We start from the raw sequence: 21,130 nt of genomic DNA on the forward strand, positions 1-21,130 counted from the left end.
ATGAGTTCCATGAGAGTAGAGATTGTGATCAGATATCAAATTTGCGCACTAGACTACCGGTGCCTAAGTGAGTGATAAATATTTATTCATTGAATAAATGAATTAGCCAGTAATCTGCCTTTCATCTCTCAGTGGTCCCTTTTGCCTTTTTCTTCTTTTTAACCTTCGGATGTCATCATATCTTAGTTTTTTTCCACATCCTAAAAACACACTCAAGTCCTGACTATAACAGAAAACAAAGCATCCCTCAACCTTAACTCCCCATCAATCTTCAGTGTTTTCTCCTTTTCTTTTCTCTTGGAAACTTCTTCAAGGAGTGAATGGTGAGCACACACTGTCTCTATGGCCCTTCTTCTCTGTCCCTCTGTTATAGGCTGAGTTTGTCCTACCTTGCACAGCTCAGAACTCTCTTTTGTCAATGGCACCAAATTTGTGGATTTGACACTTATTTCCTGTGGGGTTTCCTTTGCACCAGCCTCACCTGACACCGTTTTGCTTCTCTGGCCACTTCTCACTCTCCTACCCTGGGTCTTTGTCCTCTGCTGCATCCATGTTGTTATCCCGAGGTTCCATGCTTGGTTCCTTCTGGTCCTGTTCTGGTGCTACCTCTGGTCATCCCTGTGGCTTGGCCCATCCCTTTGCTCTGAACTTCCTTTTTTTTTTTAAGATTTTATTTATTTATTTTTATTTATTTATTCATGAGAGACACCGAGAGAGAGGCAGAGACACAGGCAGAGGGAGCCTGATGTGGGACCCAATCCCAGGATCCCAAGATCCCAGGGTCACGAGCTAAGGCAAAGGCAGATGCTCAATCACTGAGCCACCCAGGTGCCCCTGTCTCAGCTTCCTATTCTCCTACTACTCCACAGCCATTCCTTAACAGTTGCCCTTATCCCTGATCTCTCTGAACTTCATTTCTACATTTCCACATGTGGATCTGGAACTACCACACTGCTTCAAAATGGATGTCTTTCAGACACCTAGAAGTCTAGAATAGGACTTCATCTCCTTCTTACCACATCTGCTGCCACATTGACTGCGTCATCAAACTCCAGGTGCCACAGGCAAAAACCTCAGGATTATCTTCCACTTCTCCTGTGCCTCCTGTCTATCATTAAGATCAGTGGAATCTGACTCCCAGACATTTCTTGACTTCATCCCTTGTTTCACAGCTATGTTTTAGATATCTATCTCTCACAGAGTGTTAGCATAGCCCCCTTCCCAATCTCTGTGACTCCAGTCTCTTTGTCTTTCCTTCATTCATGTTTCTGAAGCCCCGATGTGTTGATATTACACACCTTCCAGTGTTCCCCATTTCTTACACACTGAAGTCCAGGCTCCCCAGCACGCTTAGCCTATCTTCCCAGGAGTCTCTCCTGCCAGAGCCTCTCAACATCCTCCTCTCTTAGTCACACTGATCTATTCAGTGCCACATAGCAAATGCTCTGGATGAGCATTTGGAGTCAGAAAGATTTGTGCTCAAATTCTCATCCTCCCATGTCACAGATATGAAACCGTGGACTCGTCATTTAAAATGAAGATAATAATTGAACCTATCTCTTGGGCTCTTGGGAAGAATAAATAAGATAGTATAAGTAAAGAAAGTGCCATAGCAGGCACTAAGGAGACAGCAGCTACACCAGGACTCATGCCCTTCCAGCATTCAGTATTTCATACATGGACTCTCTTTTGCCTAGAACTCTCTCCCCAGTCTCCTACCTCAAATCCTCAAATACCTACTCATGTTTTAGGATATTGCTCAAACATGATCTTCTCTTTAAATCTTTCCACAGGCAGATCTCTGTGCTCAGCTCTATGCTCACGTGACATTATGTACCTTCCTGTATTGCAGTTTATAACAGTACAGTCTGTGATAAGGGTGGGTTTTAGAGCCCATGTCCCTTGACTTTGAATTCCACCACCACCACTTACTAGCTTTGTGACCTTCAACGAGTCATTTAACCAGTGTTTCAACTTCCTCATCTATAAAACTGTGATCACTACACGAGTTCTTATATGGAAAGAATTTAGTACAGTACCTAACAAATAATAAGAGTTTGATTAATATTAGCAATCGGTTACGTTTTATTTCTGCCCTCTCAGCTGTATCCCCTATGTACAACGGGATCCCTGCCACACCTTAAATGCTTAATTAATGTGTGTTGACTAAAAGAAGCTATAAATGAATGAAGGAGTATTTTAAGGGCACCTGGAGTCATAGAGCTCTTCATAGAGAGGTAGTTTTGACCCTAAGGGAATGTGTAAAATCTTTTCTACCTTTGACATTTCTTTCTTTTTAATCTTAAAGTCTGACCTAATTAATGCCTCTCACTCTTTCCAGGTCAAATCCTTTATGGCCGAGTACTTTGGAATCCAGAACAAAACTTGAATTCTGCTTACAAACTGCAGCTGGAGAAAGTCTATCTTTGTACCGGCAAGGACGGTTATGTGCCTTTCTTTGACCCCACGGGGACAATCTACAATGAAGGGCCACAGTATGGATGCATTCAGCCAAACAAACACCTGAAACACAGATTTCTGCTGCTGGTATGCTGTTGGTGTTAAACACCTGACACTTAAGTTGATTTCCTTAGCTATGGATTCTGCCTAAAGCCGACGGAACCCTACTCTTGATGATATTCTCTCTATACATATTGCTGTTGTTGTTTCTCTCTGATCAGCTAAATGTTAGTACATACTACCAAGTGTGATGTTATGGTGAGTAACAAGACAAGCTATCATTAACATCTCAGGAAAAGGAAAGTCGAGGTCAGTGTTTCTCAGAGTATGGACCAGCGACCCCTGAATATATCCCTGAATCTCTTTGATGTCAAAACTACTTTCATAATAATATAATGAGATCTTGCTTTTTTTCATACTAATTCCCTCGTGAGATATGGTTTCATATTTCACATTGTAACTAATCTTTCAAAAATACCGCTTACTGAGTTTTATTTAGTATCAGAAGAGAATATCCACAATTATCTGAAAAAGCTATGAAAACATTTTTCCCTTTTTCTTTTTTTTCCTTTTTCAACTACATATCTGTGTGAGGCCAGATTTTATTCATATACTTCAGCCAAACTAACATAACACAACTGATTCAATAAAGAAGTTATGAGAATCTAGTTCTTTTCCAGAGATTTGCAAAAATATAAAACAATGCCAGCTCTCTTTGAGGAGGAGCAGATAGATACAGGTATCTTCTCTAAAAAAAAAGTTACTTATGTTAATATGCAATGGGTTTTTCATCGCCACTTTAAAATGAATTAGTGAATATGTGTTCTAATTTCTCAGTGTTAGTTTTAATAGAGTAAATATTGTAGATATTGATAGATAGAAACCATATAAACAAAAGACTTTTGGAGTCCTTGATTTTTAAGTGTGTAAGGGGTCATGAGACCAAATGGCTTAAGAATTATGCCACTCTTTGAGCTTTGGGATCACAGAAGCCACCAAATGTCTTTCCTTGAAGAGAGCAGTGGGTGCCCAGAGGTTGACTTAAGGGAAGGGCTTCCATAGCATGTACTCTCCTGACCCAACCCAAGGTAATTTTCTCTTCCCGGTGACTGCCACCTGCCAGGGCAGTGGTTCCATCTTTCTAAACCTTGCGTTTCATTTTTCTGAAATTCCAGGACCGCAGCCAGCCCGAAGTAACTGATAAGTACTTCCATGATGTGCCCTTTGAGGCCCACTTTGCTTCCGAGTTGCCTGATTTCCATGTGGTCAGTAGCATGCCAGGTGTAGACGGATTTACTCTGAAAGTAGATGCACTCTATAAGGTGAGTATGGTGAGAAGAGGAGAAGCATAGGACTAAAGCCACTTTAAAAGTTATAGTAAAAAAAGATGAAATTATCTCTGGACTCTTAGTCTCTTTTTATAGCATTCTTGCTGGTGGGTCTTTTTTTATTGGTGTTAAGCTTATCATTCACACATCCCCAATTTTTTTAAGATTTTATTTATTTATTTGAGAGAGAGAGAGCGCGCGCGCACAAGCAGTGGGGAGGGACAAAGGGAGAGGAAGAGAGAGAATCTTTTTTTTTTTTTTTAAGATTTTATTTATTTACTCATGAGAAACACACACACAGAGAGAGAGAGGCAGAGACACAGGCAGAGGGAGAAGCAGGCTCCATGCAAGGAGCCCGATGTGGGATTCGATCCCAGGTCTCCAGGATCACTCCCTGGACTGAAGACTGCACTAAACTGCTGAACTACCTGGGCTGCCCAAAGAGAGAGAATCTTAATCAGACTCATCAGACTCCCCGCTGAGTATGGAGCCAGACATGGAGCTCAGTCTCACAATTCTGAGATCCTGATATAAAATGAAACCAAGAGTCAGATGCTTAACTGACTATATACCACCAAGCACCCTCGTTTACCCAAAATTTTCACCATATATCCCAATAGATCACAGCAAGAATAAAATTCATTTGCTTCCAGTCATTTGTCATTGTGTGTATCAGGGATGCATATGGTACTCTAGTTTTTCCTAAACTCTTTTATGTTGCCTACCTTTTTTGGCTCTCTGCTGTACCAGCTGATTTTCACAGCCATGTGGAAAACATTTCACAAAATCATAAATACAGTACAGCAATTTAGAATGACAAGAATTACTGGTATTTGATGAACAGAAATACTCTAAATCCAGGATTAAACATGAACTTCCTGGGCAGCCCGGGTGTCTCTGCCTCTCTCTCTCTCTCTCTCTTTTTCTCTCTGTGTGTGTGTGTGTGTGTGTGTCTCATGAATAAATAAATAAAATCTTTTTTAAAATAAATAAATAAAAAATAAACATGAACTTCCTAAATCAAATTCCACTTTTCTCTGTCTTCAAGTAGTAGTCCGTGACTTTGGATTTCAGAACCATCACTATTCCTTAGAAGTTAGTTCAAAACCATGGATGGTTTCAATGGGGGCACATGAAATGGCAGTAAAATACTTGATAATTTCATTGGTCAGGGGCTGATCCAGGAAGTGTTCGGATTTAGGAAATTTTTGTCATGTATCTGCATATTATGCACAGAGTAGGTATTTTGTGGATATGTGTTGAATGACTCTAGTTTAACTGAAGCTTATCAGTAAATAGTAAGTTAGGGACACCTGGGTAGCTCAGCGGTTGAACATCTGCCTTCGGCTTAGGGTGTGATTCCAGGGTCTGGGATCAAGTCCTGTATCGGGCTCCTTGTGGGAAGCCTGCTTCTCCCTCTGCCTGTGTCTCTGCCTCTCTCTGTGTGTCTCTCGTGAATAAATAAATAAAACCTTAAAAAAAAATGTTAAGTTAGCGTAACAAACAGTTGAAGGTCACTAAGAATAAATATAGTTATTAATTTGGTTACTTCACTGCAATCAATAAAGACTGACGATCATAAGTATTTACTTAGCTAAAGAGCCCATGAAAGATAAATTCTTAGGGCTATTCCATACACAGATAGGGAAACAGAAAAGAATGTGAATATCTGGCTCGAGATGACCCTAATTTGGAAATAAAGTAGAACCTATAATATTTGGTTCAACTCTTGACAAGCAGACACCAGTAACTGCTAATGCTTTCGTTGAAACCATTTATCAAGGTTTGTGATGGCAGTTGTCTTTCCATTTCCTTTCTTAAGAAGTGGTCTGCGGGCAACAATGACATGTCTGGTTTGTGTCTCTGTCTCCCTCCCCCGGCAGGTGGAAGCAGGACACCAATGGTATCTTCAGGTGATCTACATCATTGGCCCTGACACCATCTCAGGGCCCCGGGTCCAGCGCTCTCTCACAGCGTCTCTGAGGCGCAACCGAAGGGACCTGGTGGACCCCAGTGGCCGGCTGACCCTTGATGACTCCCTCATCTATGACAATGAAGGAGACCAAGTCAAGAATGGCACCAACATGAAATCCCTGAATCTTGAGATGCAAGAGCCAGTTGTGGCTGCTTCTCTATCCCAAACTGGGGCATCTATCGGCAGTGCCCTAGCTGCTATCATGCTCCTGCTTCTGGTGTTTTTGGTGGCTTGTTTCATCACCAGGAAATGCCAGAAGCAGAGGAAGAAACCACCCATGGAGGACATTTTGGAGGAATACCCTCTGAACACCAAGGTGGATGTGCCCAAGAGGAGCATGGACAAGGTGGAGAAGAACTTCAACAGACACTACTGCACCGTGCGGAATGTCAACATACTAAGTGCAACTGGGGGGGCTTATGGGTTTAAAGGTACTAATGTAAAAAAATTGAATTTGGAGGTCAGAGTTCACAACAATTTGCAAGATGGAACAGAAGTTTAATGGAGGAGACCCATATGTATTTTTTTCTAAGAGCATTTTTATAAAACAAGGGGAAAATACTGGTATTTTTATAACCTTACCGTTTAAAAAGGGAAAACTATAGCTTTGAGTGACAGAAGGCACACATCACATGCATCAGCTCACAACTGAGCTACCTCATTAAACAAAGAACCACTGAGACCCAGAGTTCTGGAGCAGAGTTCTTTCAGTAGTGCCAGCAGCTGCAGACTGCTCCTTCTATAAGGCTGGTCTTAGAAAGCATGTATTTCAGTATCGGGCAGGGGTTAGACTTTCCAACTAGCTGTTGGAGTTCAGCAGACATGGGGATGTACAGCAGCAGATCTCCTGGGCTGGGGTTGGGGGTGGTTCAGGGCCATTGGTTTCCTCCCCCACCTCCAGCTTTCTGAGACTGGGGCTTTTCCTGGGCCTCCTGACTGCAGAATTCAGATTGCTGACACTCCCAAATCCTTTCAAAATTCTGCTACTCCGCACAACCTATATATTTGCTTATTGTATCTGCTTCACAGCTTGCATTCCATGGCCTCCAGCTGTCCTTTGCATTTCCAGAGCCTTTTCACCTGGGGGTTTCAAAGTGCTCTGGATGAGAGCATTGTCCTACAACTTTCAAGAAAAAGCACACACCTCCCCTGCTAGATGTCTAGCAGATGCACAGCAGAACCCCCTTTTACAGAAGGGCAGACTGAAACCCAGAGAGAGGAGGGGCCTGACCAGCACCTGGAATATTAGTGATGCACGGCCCCCTAGGCCTAGGAGAATGTTCTCATGCCCAACTGGTTTACACTACACCTGGGAAGCATCGGGACATCCTCCCTGACAAAGAATGATGCAGAACAAGATCAGGGCAGCTGGCCGTTTTATTCCATGTTGCTGTGGGTGCTTAAAAACCCAGCACAGTTTCCTGCTATCCCAGGCTTTCCCAGTCTAATAAGACAAACCTGTGTAGCTGTGAGTTTTTTATTTTGCTAGGGTTTCAGAAAAATAAGTGATTCATTTGAATAAAGCCAATTAGGAGAAAGCCCCACTCAGAGTGAAATCTGAGTTAATAGATGCCAACTAGTACTCACAATAGATAAAGAACCGATGCTCACAGTGTTTAAAGGCACCGGTCCCAGGACAGGTTTTCAGGGATTTCTCCTTTCGGGGGTTCTTTTCGGGTAGCTCAGGCATTTATTTTACCACATCCGCATATGACGAGGCTGTAAACACATGGCTTTAAAATGATTTAGTGTTCAAATAGCAGCTTCAGAATTTTATATGAAATGCACACACAGCTTGCCTTTGTGTTTCTTTTTTGTTCTTACCAAAAAGGCAAAAACACAAGCATGCGTGTTCTGTTGCTTTGAAATAAAGGCACAATTTCATTACTGAGGAATAAAAGACATGTTCTCTTCCTGACACATGGCACACCATAACCACTGAGCAAACAGCAGAACGTTCACATTGTGTAATACTTGTGTCAGAATGACCCAAGCTCTTGGAGAACATTCCACACTGCGCTTTGGTTCTAAAAGCTAGAAAGAATGAGCCACGAGAGGCCTTTGACATCTCTACCAGACTCCAAGCTCTCAAGAAAAGGCCTTGGGGGTGCGCCTTTGGTTCTTTAGCGGTGCCTTGCACAGAACGAGCACTCCAGAAATATTTAAGTAAATAGATGAATGGTGTCATGGGTGAAAGGGGAGGTGAAAGACGATGGTGGCAAGATCACAAGGGCAGGTAGGGAAAAAAACACCCCAAAACTGCTTCTTCTGCTTGGATTCTGAAGTAGCCTCATTGCAACAAAGAAGCACTGCTGGATGTAGGGGGAGTCTAGCAGCAGTCTTAGGATGGATGAACAGAAAAATAATCAGAATGTATTAGAGGAAGTTGAAACTGTGACTCAGCTCCAGCGCAGGACATTTGGAGGAAAGTCTGACTCCTCATTCTGAGGTGAGTGAGGTTTTCAGAAAAAGAAAGGGGTGAGCCCAGAACCTGAAACTCCTCTGACTGGTCACTGGCTCCTTAAGGTCAGCTTGGGCGGTGTGGGGCAGAACTTCTGTGTGAGCCTCAGGAACATCCAGAATTGGTGTCTTGTAGCTGGGAAACTCATCAGCCCAGTGTGAAGTCTTCTCCAGAACGACCTAGAAGGTTCATGCTAATTGTGCAAGAAAGGAATGGAAGCCCATCTTTGTGGAGCAACTTCTGATCTGGCCTGTTCTGTGTAACTGTTCCTACTTGCCAGAAGGCTTAGACGATAGAGCAGCACTATTTCGTTTGCTCAGATATTCCTGGACATCCCTCCAGGCCTGATTAGGACACGTGCATGGGGAGAGTACAGACATGAGCAGACTGTGTAGACACAGAGACCAAGAGGCCTCCAAGTGCTCTTAGCAGCCTCCACGTATTGGTGTTGAGTGACAAGGACAGCATCCTGGGAGGACTCTGAGACTGTGAGCTCTGAGTGAAAGGAAAGTCTGGAAGTACTCCCCACCCCTTCCGTTCCAGCACTTCCCCTCACTGCAGCCGTGTTCTCGAATGCCGGCAATCTCTACCGGGGGCACACACAAAATAGAAAGTGCTCAGAGATGTGAAGTTGGGATGTGCTCCTTTGATACAGGTTTTCAGCTTGTTGATGTTTTCTATTTCAGAGTAGAAATCCAATAACTTGGTGACCCATACGAGATTATATTTCAGTTACAGCCCTCCTTTCAATTTCTCTTAGCTTGCTCACTAATGCCTTGTGTGTGTTTTACTGATTTTCTATATCATGCCCTTAGATGAGAAGGAACAGAAAGCCCTCAGGGGTTGCTATTTGGTCTCCCACACTGGCTGTGAAAGGTTGAAAGAGAGAAGGTTATACCTTTTGTCTGCCTTGCTTTCAAGGTCCCCAGGCCTCCGGGAGGCCACCTGCAGATACCTGCTGCTGGGTGTGGAAGCCGTGTCAGAATGTGTTTGCACAGTCTTAGGACATTCAGTCTCAGTGTCCTGTAGGTGTTTGTTGTTCTTGGATACAACACACATGCTCAGACAGAGTGAAACATTTGTGGTGCTGTCAACCTGATTTCTTGACTCAAGTGATCTTTGTATTTCTAATACTAATCTGTGTGTTATGAATTTCTGAATTCTCCAATAGCATATGCCACTATATAAATTTGTATTAATAAATGACGGTCTGGTTGCATTTTTTTCCACACTCTTTTTAGATGACTCCTCTCATTAACATAAGACTTCACCTTTGAGATGGCAAAAGCATTCCAAAATTTGAGGCTGAGTTCTTTGGTGAAAACTTGCCTGAGGGATTGACTCTGAGACACACACTGACCATGCTAAGAGCCAGAGGAAGAAGAAAGTACACAACCCCAGATCATCCTAGCTCAGCTTCTGCAGTCGGTCGAAACCCTAGTATGAAGAGGACTAATACAAATCTCCACGCGCAATACAATAAGATGATTACTTATGCTGTATTTATTACCATCAAACCCTCTTAGAACCCTTGATGTAGTGTGAAAATGGCTAGGTCCTTTTATGCACCATGAACGTTCGTCAATGTTTGTCTCCCTAACTCACCCTGGAGAGATGACCAAGGCTCAGATAAGTTGATTGGCATGTGAAGAGGCAATGGCAGAGTCAGAAAGCAACTGAGCCCTGTCTTGGCATTCTGGGAGTCTGTGCATTTGTGTCTCTGTCCCCTCAGGGGAGCTACTTTATATGAAAAAACAAAAATATTGCCAATGACAGTGAGCAGCAGAGCTCTGTTGGCACCTTTTCATGGCACATTTGCAATCTCAGCAAGACCTGAGAAAGCATGTTTTCATAAAATCTGGGGAAAGGAGGCCACTACCCTGCCTAGGATTTCCTTAGGTACTACTGAGACTTTGTGTAACCCTCACTTCCTGGAGGTTTCCTGTGATTGTCCTTTGCCTAACAGCGGAGCTCTAAGCCCTAGTGCACATTTCTCTCTGGCCCATAGAGAAGGTCTATCAGGAAGCAATTTCTGAATCATTAAGATTGACTATGAAAATGCTCCCTGAGACCTGCAATTTCACAGGCATAAAACTTAGAAAACTTGGGGGTAAGTGGCAAAAAAAATGAGTTCTCATTTAGAGCTTGCAATACCTCACAGATGAAGGTTTTGAAGAAACGTGGGAACAGGAGAGGGAGATACTGAGATGCTGAGAATAACTCAGCAGGTTCAGCCTCATATAATCGTTGGTTTTGTTGGTTAAAAAATAGTTTAGTATCAGTTGTTTTAGATCTCTCAGCCTAATACTAAAATGCCACAATTGTGTGATATCTAGCCCCAAAGAGCCCGAGAGAACTCTAACTAGGAGCCCTTTAGATTGGTGTCCTGAGAGTAGCAAGTAGCCCAGGACGCTCAAGTGATACATCGGGCACATCTGGCACTCAGGAGCAATGACTCTGTAGCACTTTCTACCTCATTCAGTCCTCATGACAACCCTATGAGATAGTTGCAGGTCATTGTCCTGGATAATTTTCTTTGAAAGTGCCATATGAAAAGTAGGATTTCCAGTCTTTACCAAAAGGCCTTCTTCACAAGTACAAATTGGTATTTTAAAAAATGGTCCAAAGTTCCTATAACTTGGATTTAATGCTTGTCATGAAAAATGTGGTCACTTGGGTGCCTGGGTGGCTCATTCGGTTAAGTGTCTGCTTTTGGCTCGGGTCAGGATCCTGGGGTCCTGGGATCGAGCTCTGCGTCTGGCTCACTCTTCAGCGTGGAGTCTGGTTCTACCTCTGCTCTTCCTTCCTGCACGTGCTCGCTCGCTCTCTCTCTTTCTCTCTCTCTGGCTTTCTCTCTCAAATCTTTAAAAAACAAAAAAGAAAAGTGTGGTCCCTTGATTAGTACAATAAAATAGACCCATCCTACAACTTTCTCTAAAACGAACAGCTATCAGTTTTCTCCCTGGCTCCTTTAAGGCCACCAAGTTCCAAGACTAGTTAGTTATAAAAGTTGACTAGAATCCCACTCTCTGGGATTAATAGTTAAAAACCAGTTTCAAGGGATGTCTGGATGGCTCAGCGGTTGAGCATCTGCCTTCGGCTCAGGGCCTGATCTGGGGTCTGGGGATCGAGTCCCGCATTGGGCTCCCCACAGGGAACTTGCCTCTTCCTCTGCCTGTGTGTCTGCCTCTCTCTCTGTGTCTCTTATGAATAAATAAATTAAATATATATATTTTAAAATACCGTTTCAAGATGTCTCCCTTAAATATCCCTCACTAAGGAATGTGTCCAAAATGAACTAATGCTCAAACAAAAAACCCAAAAAAACAAAATGAACCAATGCTCAATACTAGTCGCTCAGCAAAAGTCCCTTTGCTGCTTATTCTGTCTCTACAGGGATTCTCTGCCCTGTTTGTGCTCCAGGAAACCAACTTGCCAGAAATGCTTCTCCAACACTCCCTTGCCCCTCGGCTTCTGGTCAAAATTGGCCAAACTGATGGGAGAGAAGTTACACTGTGTCTATCCCTGCCCCCCTACTCCCCATTGCCTTGCTATGTGTGGTTCTGGTTGGTTCCCTCCTGAGCCACAGCCTCTCTTCCACAGTCCAATTCACAAAAAGTTCTGGTAACAGCATCCTTCCCTTGCCCTGTTAAGTGTAAAAGCAGTAATGATTTCATCCTCTTTCTAGTCCTAGGGTCTTCATCATCAGTCTGGATTCCTTTAACCTAATGCTGCCTACACTCTGTCCTTTAAAAAAAATTATGAGAGAGCGTGCATGAACGAGGTTGAGCGAGCAGAGGGAGAGGGAGAAGCAGACTCCCTGCTTAGCAGGGAGCCCGATGTGGGGCTTTATCCCTGGACCCTGGGATCAGACATGAGCCAAACCACTCAGGCTCCCCTGTAAATAGTCCCTTTTTAAAATTCTCCAAACCCTCTGAGTATGCTATTTCTGTTCTGCCAGAACTCTTATTAAATGGTCCTTAAATTCGGTGCCATTGGCCATAGTTTTCAGATATAATTCAAAGACAAACACTTGAACTCAAATCATGTCTTCATTTTAAGTTTGCCCATTGCTATCAGCAGCAGCATGCTGATAAAAGTTCAGACCAGCGTTTGGAGTCAGCAGAGGCCTGATTTGTAGCATTTGCTGGTTTTCTGTTGTATACGCCCCACCATGGCCAATCAACCTACCACCACAGTTTCCCTGAACGTGGAGTTGGGGAGAGATGCACAGGATCTCAACTTCATACAGAATTTCTACTACACAGATATACTAGACATAAATAGCTTCAAAAAGATCAAGAACAGTAAAATGTAAAATATTTAGGAAGTTTGGGTGTCTTTGTTTTTAACATAATTTATTCAATTGTGCTTATTTAGTACAATGTTTAATAATGGCTGGATTTGCTTGCAAAATTCCTAAAAATTTAGCAATTTGCTTTTGCATGTCAAGCCAGCCTCACCACTGTAAGAGCAAATATATTTAATATCTACAACCACTTGGTCAATTAAATCTGCCTTTATTAGTTTTTACCTCCATTCTAGCACATATTTTAAATATACCTTAATAATTTTGGTCCAAAATCTTATATTTGTCTCGCAAATTATTCTATTTAGAGAGGGAAAAGGTGATATAGGAAAAATTAGCTTCTAGAAGAAGTTTTAGAAAAACTAGAAAGTAGTTCTATGTATTTAAAATGGTGAAAATTTCATCAAATCATCTTTTCTGAGTTCTTTTTCTTACAAACCTGGTTTCTGAGATCCTAACTTTTATCATTATTATCATCCAACATTTCCTTCTGGGAAAATTCATCCTTTGAGGAAAAAAATATTAGCTTTCTAATGATGCCATAGCATGACTCTAGTCCAAAAGATGGTAACTGGGCAGTTGTTAAAATAAGAATAATTTTAAAAATGGTTAGAGTATACTTTGCCTGGGGTGTCTGGGTGGCTCAGCTGGATAACCAGCTGCCTTCGACTTGGGTCATGATCCTAGGGTCCCGGGATCAAGCCTCACATCAGACTCCCTGCTCAAAGGAGAACCTGCTTCTCCCTCTCCCTCTGCAGCTCCCCCTGCTCGCTCGCGCTCTCTCTCTCTCTGTAAAATAAATAAAATCTTCAAAGTTGCCATCCTGAAACCAGATGTTAAACCATGAACCTGAAATAATTAAAATAAATCCTACATTAACACCACCTGTAGCTCATTTCCTTCTGGATGTAAATCCAGCCCTATGACTTCCTGGTTGTGTGGCACACAAGCTGTGCAAGTTACCGGAGCCCTCCAAGCCTGTCTCTAAATTTGCAAAACAGGGCAGTGCGGGTGGCTCAGCGGTTTAGCGCCGCCTTCGACCCAGGGCGTGACTCTGGAGACTCGGGATCAGGATTGAGGCCCACGTCGGGCTCCCTGCATGGAGCCTGCTTCTCCCTCTGCCTGTGTCTCTGCCTCTCTCGCTCTGTGTCTCTCATGAATAAATAAAATTAAAAAATAAATAATTTGCAAAACAAAGCTAATCACACTAAATCTAAACTGGTTAGTAAGCATGAAATAACACCATGTCTGCAAAGGCATTCATTACTCAATGTCTGGCGGAAATAATAGGTTCTCAATAACTATCCACCTCCTGCCACTATGCTAATTCCAGAATTTTCCAGGATGAGACGGTACTTAATAGTTTATTGTGGCAAACTCTGAACGGGAGTCAGGAGTTACAATGCACAATGGAAGGCAGAACATTGTCACACCTTCTCTCTTGGAAGAAAGCCCATCATGACTTTAGCCTTATGAATCTGGCGGGCTCCCATGCACTGGCTTTTTAAGCAAGGCTGTTTCTCTGCTTTTTCCCAATGCAGCTCCTCTTCCATTTAAGTAAGGATATCATCTTAAGGCAGTGGTCCTCAAGCTCTAGGCTGCATCAGAGTCACCTGGAAGGCTTATTAAAACAGTAGGTCTGGGATAAGTCTGACAGAATTTGAACTTCTAACAGGTTCCCATATCCCAGCCCATAGAACCACTGCTCTAGAACTTTCTGAAGCCCAGCAGCCTCTGTATTGGTAAAGGGGCATCATGTATTATCCACTGGAAGACTAGAAAAAAAATTCATTCTGACCATTCAAGTTACTGTAGATAAAGCAAACCAAAAGCTTACAAGCAGCTAAATGACAACTTACTAGTTCTAATCCTTTTCTTAAAGTGAATATTTTCACAACTTTTCTCAGAGTAATAGTAATGGCAGTAAGGTAACCTTAGTCTGTGATTAAGAAAAACGGGGCACACTAATTTCAAATGAGAAAGAAAGAATTCTTTCAAACGATAATGTTAAAATCCTTCCGATTGCATTGCATACTTCCTTGACTGTCCCAGACTTTTAGTGTCCCTTTTCTTCTACATCCACAAGTCCTTTCCCCAGAGGTTAGCATTATATATAACAAATCATAAAACATAAATGAATTACTGACTTTAGCTTCCCAGGAGCTGGTCTTGACCTCAGATTATAAATTCATTGATATCTGAGCTCTGTCTCGTTATGTCCCTTTAATCTTCCATAGCATTGACCACAGTGCTATGTATTACAGGTAGTGTGCAGTCAACAAATATTTACAAATGAATTTTAACTAAAATAAATCCACACCTCTGTTTTGATCAAAAAGCAAAAAATTGAGAAAACAAGGTCCAAAACTGTAAAAATGTACTGCTTTTGTGTATTTGTTTTGCTTGATTTTGCTTAGAAACAAAACAAAACAAAACAAAACAAAAACATGAAAAGGCTAGACAAGTAGTTAAAGAAAGAAAGTGCTTACCTGAAGGGGCAGCAGTGAGTAGAGGGGATGAGGCCGGGGGTGGGGGCGGGGGAGGGGTTTGCGGGGTTTTTCAGAGCCAAAACTTTGATGTACATTTTTTTAGAATTAAAAAAACCCCAACCGTGCAAGCATCTTAAAATAAAGTTTTATTAACCGAGGAAGTTGAACTATTCTTTTTCTCTTTTAAATTTTCTTAGCTATAACCAGATTTATTCAATTTCTGTTTGGCTCTGATAGAAAGCTCAAACTGCACTGCTTGGAGGGTAGAAGCACCCAGGTGGAGGTCATGCCCACAGGAGTGCTGTGCTTGTTTTCTACTGCTGCTGTAACAGATTACCACAAATTTAGTGGCTCAAAAGGACAAAAGTTTATTATCTTACAGTTCTAGAGGTCAGAAGTCCAAACTGGGTCTCAGTAGGCTAACATCACAATGTCAGCAGGCTGCATGCCATCTAGAGGCTTCAAGAGAGAATTCATTTCCTTGTCTTACCCAGTTTCTAGAGGTTTCTGCTCAGCGTCTGCTCCCCTTTCCCCCATATAAGGACCCTTGTGATTATACTTGGCCCATGTAGATATTCCAGGATAATCTCTTTATATTTATATTAAGGTCAGCTGATAGCAACCTTAATTCTGTCTGCAACCATAGTTCTTCCTTGCCATGTAACATAACATATTAAAGTTTCTGGGGATTGTTTTGGCCATTATTTTGCTTACCATACATGTCCATCATAATTTGGTACAGAATTTTGAGCCACAGAAGTCAGAATACCCAAACCATCTGCCCCTCTCCTACTGCTGCATGTCAACCAACATTTTGCACATGGGTCACTTTTGTTGAATAATATCCTTCCAGAAATGGGAGGGACCCATAAAAGGCAGTTAATCTATATTTCTTCCCTTGTCTACTGAGCTAACAAGGGATCATGAATAATGGAAGTTTCTCTTATTAGAGAATGTGACTGTAACTGTGGAGCTTTTGAACATTAAAGAATAGTTTCACTTAGATTAACGGCTAGTCCTTCCTCCTCCCCCTCATTCCCATGGGAGCCTTGAGTCAGCCTTTTGGCGTTATGTGTAGATTTGTTATTGTACTGATTAAGATAAGCTTTGGAGCAGGTCGACTGAGTTTGAATCTTAAGTACATGATTTACTGGCTGTGTGACCTTGGCCCAGGATCTTACACTGTACAGTTTCTGCAACTCTTAGAAATAATACATGATAGGACCTACCTCATTTGGTTGGGGTGTTAGTTAAATAAGATGATGTGCACAACACATTTGGAACAGCACCTGGTATACAGCTGGTGCTTAAAAAAATTAACTAAATTGTTGAATATTTTGTTGTTTCAAAGACCAAAATAATATTTGATGGTTTACCGGTTGAGCTCTTTTTCTTAGGAAAGTCATATATCCATGGCTAACACTCTCCTGGGATGTTGAGAGCTTCAAAACTCCTACCTGTCCCCAGACCTGAATATTGGATGTAGGAGCTTCTGTAGTTGTCCTTGTTCTATTTGACAAAGTTCGGCCACGTTGGAAGCTCGCAACCCCTCCTCAACACCACTCAGTATACGGCTAAGATGGGTTAAGGTACTCTTCAGAATTATCCTCTGCCCACCCACCCATCCATCCCACTCAAAAAGGACTGGCCATCCTATTTGTTAGATGTTAGATGTTAGAAGTCATGGTGCAAGCAAGGGCTTGAGAAGTACTTGTATAGTCGCGTGTGCCCTCTTGTACTCTGACATCACCAGAAGAGCTTCCACCAGGTAGTGTTGCCCTTTTAGCTTGAACTTAGAATGAGCACATGAACAGAGCTACCCCAGCCCCCAGATTCTGCAGATCTGAGAGAGTAGTTGACTTCTTTCAGGCCCTTGAATTTCAGGATGGCTTGTTATATAGCATTATGGTGGCAGTAGCTGATACATCCGTCCATCCTCTCAAATTTTTCACAATATTGTCCCACTTGAAAACTAATCTTTGGGACACCTCGGTGGCTCAGTGGTTGAACTTCAGCTCAGGGTGTGATCCCAGGGTCCTGGGATCGAATCCCACATTGCGCTCCTTGCATGGAGCCTGCTTCTGCATCTGCCTGTCTCTGCCCCTTTCTGTGTGTCTCTCATGAATAAATAAATAAAATCTTTTTTTAAAAAAACCTGGTCTTTGAAGTATCCTAATCTGGAAGCTTTTCATACCTTCTCCTAGCAACCACCTGCTTCCTGTACCAAGCATTCAAGTGTTTTCTCTTTTTTCTTTCCTTATTTTATTTTCAAGTGATAATGTCACCAACTCATATGCCTGTGAACAAGAAACTATGTACAATAATGCTCATTGCAAAATTATTCATAGTAGAAAAATACTGAAACAATGTAATGTCCACCATCAGAAGAAGGATGGATGAACCATGATGTAGTCCTAAAATGAAATACAATGCAGCAGTTAAAATGACTGTAGCTATTAGAGTAGCTAGCATTGAACTAAAAGAGCTAGTGGAAGACTATATATCATGATATAATTCCTTAAAGTTTAAAAATCTACTGAAGGGTGTAATTTAATATTTATGAACATATCAATATTTTGAAACAAGTATAACCACATGCACAAAAATAGTAACTGAGTTTATTGTTGGGTTATCTCTGGAGAAAGAGGGAAGCAAATAGATCAGAAAGAGCACAAAAGGAACATCGGTTGTATCTATTTACCTTTTAAAATATCTCAAAAACATTCTAAACGAAAACAACATAATATTTAAGCTCTGATAAAGCTGGGTGATGAGTACACAGGTAGTCAATATTATTCTGCCATTTATTCTTGTTGGTATCTCTAAAATATCTCATGATTAAAAATTTTATATAGTAACTTTTTAAGAAGAGATTGTGGGAGTTGTTGTAAGCTGCTAGCTATGGTCTGAATGTATCTCCCCCAAACTAATACATTGCGATCCTACCCTAACAAAGCAATGGCATTTGGAGGTGGGGCCTTTGGGGTGATTAGATCATGACGGCAGAGCTGTCATGAATGGGATTTGCGCCCTTATAAAAAAGGCCCCAAAGAGCTCTCTTGCCCTTTAGGCCATGGAAGGCACAGCAAGAAGACAACTGTCTTCAAACCAGGAAGAGGGCCCTTACCAGACATGAAACCTGCTGGAGCCTTGATCTTGGACTTCCCAGCCCCCAGGACTGTGAGAAATGCCTTTTGTCAATTAATAAGCCACTTAGTCAGGGGATCCCTGGGTGGCTCAGTGGTTTAGTGCCTGCTTTCAGCCCAGGGAGTAATCCTCGAGTCCCGGGATCGAGTCCCACGTCGGGCTCCAGGTGCATGGAGCCTGCTTCTCCCTCTGCCTGTGTCTCTGCCCCTCTCTCTCTCTCTCTCTCTCTCTATCATGAACAACAACAACAAAAAAAGCCACTCAGTCTGTGGTAGCCTGTTAGAGTAGACCGAACGGACTAAGTGCTCTTCTTGGCGTTCTGTGTCAGGTCGTTCCCAGCCCCCCCCCCTTTTTAAATTTTATTAAATGCAATTAATTAACATATAATGTATTATTGGTTTCATAGGTAGAGGTCAGTGGTTCATCAGTCTTATATATCACCCAGGGCTCATTACATCACGTGCCCTGTTTAATGTCCATCACCCAGTTACTCCATCCTCCACCCCCTCCCCTCCAGCAACCCTCAGTTTGTTTCCTAAGATTAAGAGTCTCTTATGGTTTGTCTCCCTCTCTGATTTCATCTTGTTTTATTTTTTCCTCTCTTCCCCTATGATCCTCTGCTTTGTTTCTTAAATTCCACGTATAAGTGAAATCATATGTTAATTGTCTTTCTCTGATTGACTAATTTCATTAAGCATAATATCCTACAGTTCCAAAAAGAATCCTATAGTTTCATCCACATCATTGCAAATGGCAAAATTTTGATGGCTGAATAATATTCCATTGTGCATATATATATATATATATATATATATATATATATATATCCCATCTTCTCTATTCATCTGTTGAAGGGCATTTTGGCTCCTTCCACAAATTGGCTGTTGCTGCTATAAACATTGGGGTGCAGGTACCCCTTCAGATCACTACATTTGTATCTCTGGGGTAAATACCCAGTAGTGCAATTGCTGGGTTGTAATGCAGCCCTGTTTTTAACTCTTTGAAGAACTTCCATACTGGTTTTTTTTCTTTTTTTTTTGGGGGGGGGAATCACTTTATTCTAATTAATTCACAAATGATAACATCACAAAAGGTGACTTAAAGAGGCACACAAACATCTGCCCAGCCCCAAATTCAAACCATTATGGACTTCTTTACTAAGAACACTCTTTTTCATTCCAATTCTGAAGAAGTCTGTATTTAATGATGAAAGAGAGGTTTAACTGGTGGTTTTACACTTTATATCTTCACCATTAATTATTATGCTAAATTAACTTGGTCATGAGAGATGATTTTCCATATCCTCAATTTGAGTTTCTTGATTAGGCTAATCCATTTGCAAATCTGCACTGAGCACGTCGCTGAAACCTTCACAAAGCTTAAGGTCACCTGGTTCTGGGCACACTCCAGGAACTGTTTCATCTCAGAGTGGCATGGGCCAAACTGCTGCTGCTGGCATGCTGGCTGGGTTCCCCGAGGCTCCTGGTAAGTGATGTCAGGCCTTGAAGGCTCAGCGTCACTTCTTCCACCGAAGCCCCGGGGATGGCAGGACCTATCATGTGCCTGACACCAGAGCCCACAGTCAAGTCGGCTGCAGTGGTTGCCATTTGGACCACCAGACCTGGCTGCTGGGGTGCAGTACCAGGTGGGCCAACAGCAGGTGGTGGAGCCCCTGTCTGCGGGTGAGCTGCTGGTGCTGGTCTAGGCGCAGCTCTCACCTGAGGTGCCTGGCTGGCCGCAGGGGCCGTGTGGGAGCTGCCGTGGGGTGGGCTCCCATGCAGCATGGCTAATCGGAGCAGCACAGCATCTAAAAGTTTGTAATATTTTCCAGAGTGGCTGCACCGGTTCACATTCCCACCAACAGTGCAGGAGGGTTCCCTTTTCTCCGCATCCTCTCCAACATTTGTGGTTTCCTGCTTTGTTAATTTTCCCAATTCTCACTGGTGTGAGGTGGTATCTCACTGTGGTTTTGATTTGTATTTCCCTGATGGCAAGTGATGCAGAGCATTTTCTCATGTGCATGTTGGCCATGTCTATGTCTTCCTCTGTGAGATTTCTGTTCATGTCTTTTGCCCATTTCATGATTGGATTGTTTGTTTCTTTGCTGTTGAGTTTAACAAGTTCTTTATAGATCTTGGAAACTAGCCCTTTATCTGATAGGTCATTTGCAAGTATCTTCTCCCATTCTGCAGGTTGTCTTTGAGTTCTGTTGACTGTTTCCTTTGCTGTGCAGAAGCTTCTTATCTTGATGAAGTCCCAAGAGTTCATGTTTGCTTTTGTTTCCCTTGCCTTCATGGATGTGTCTAGCAAGAAGTTGCTATGGCTGAGGTCAAAGAGGTTGCTGCCTGTGTTCTCTAGGATTTTGATGGATTCTTGTCTCACATTTAGATCTTTCATCCATTTTGAGTCTATTGTTGTTTATGGTGTGAGGAAATGGTCCAGTTTTATTCTGCCACATGTGGCTGTCCAATTTTCCCAGCACCATTTATTGAAGAGACTGTCCTTTTTCTAGTGGATAGTCTTTTCTGCTTTGTTGAAGATGAGTGGGCCATAGAGTTGAGGGTCCAATTCTGGGTTCTCTGTTCTGTTCCATTGATCTATGTGTCTGTTTTCTGTGCCAGAATCATACTGTCTTGATGATTACGGCCAGCCCTCTTGGTTGTTGTTTAACTCGGCCTCTTGAACAAATCCCAGAATTTACTCCACCCTAGAGTGGCAGCTGCTTCTCTCTGGAAAAGGGCACCTGTTCTCCCCTGACCTCCATCCTTTGCTTTTGCCCTCAGACGTTTGTTGGTGGACTACTGCACCTTTAACTGCATTGCTCTAATGTGAAAAGCAAAGCACCGGTAGCTGCAGTGGTTGCCATTTGGGCCACAATACCTGGCTGCCGGCGTGCAGCAGCGGGTGAGCCTGCTGTTGGACTGTGAAATCCAACTTGCAACAACCCAAACCCCACAATTG

At 42.5% G+C, this 21,130-nt stretch overlaps 1 protein-coding gene and 1 pseudogene across 2 annotated transcripts in view; one reads left to right on the plus strand and one right to left on the minus strand.

The window, feature by feature from the left end:
• FRAS1 (Fraser extracellular matrix complex subunit 1) overlaps positions 1-9,427 on the plus strand; it is a 436,686-nt gene extending 427,259 nt beyond the window's left edge. Inside the window, exons 72-74 of the mRNA XM_077882614.1 lie at positions 2,342-2,547; positions 3,636-3,782; positions 5,672-9,427. Coding sequence (XP_077738740.1) covers positions 2,342-2,547; positions 3,636-3,782; positions 5,672-6,265 — 947 coding nt within the window. The 3' untranslated portion in view covers positions 6,266-9,427. The remainder of the gene's footprint in view (positions 1-2,341; positions 2,548-3,635; positions 3,783-5,671) is intronic.
• An 8,217-nt stretch (positions 9,428-17,644) lies between these two features.
• LOC144304151 (coiled-coil-helix-coiled-coil-helix domain-containing protein 2 pseudogene) overlaps positions 17,645-21,130 on the minus strand; it is a 176,556-nt pseudogene continuing 173,070 nt past the window's right edge. The window contains exon 2 of the transcript XR_013371107.1: positions 17,645-20,082. The product of XR_013371107.1 is annotated as a coiled-coil-helix-coiled-coil-helix domain-containing protein 2 pseudogene (transcript). The remainder of the gene's footprint in view (positions 20,083-21,130) is intronic.

The sequence above is a fragment of the Canis aureus genome, chromosome 33 (assembly GCF_053574225.1).
Source record: "Canis aureus isolate CA01 chromosome 33, VMU_Caureus_v.1.0, whole genome shotgun sequence".
In the NCBI taxonomy this organism is placed as follows: domain Eukaryota; kingdom Metazoa; phylum Chordata; class Mammalia; order Carnivora; family Canidae; genus Canis; species Canis aureus.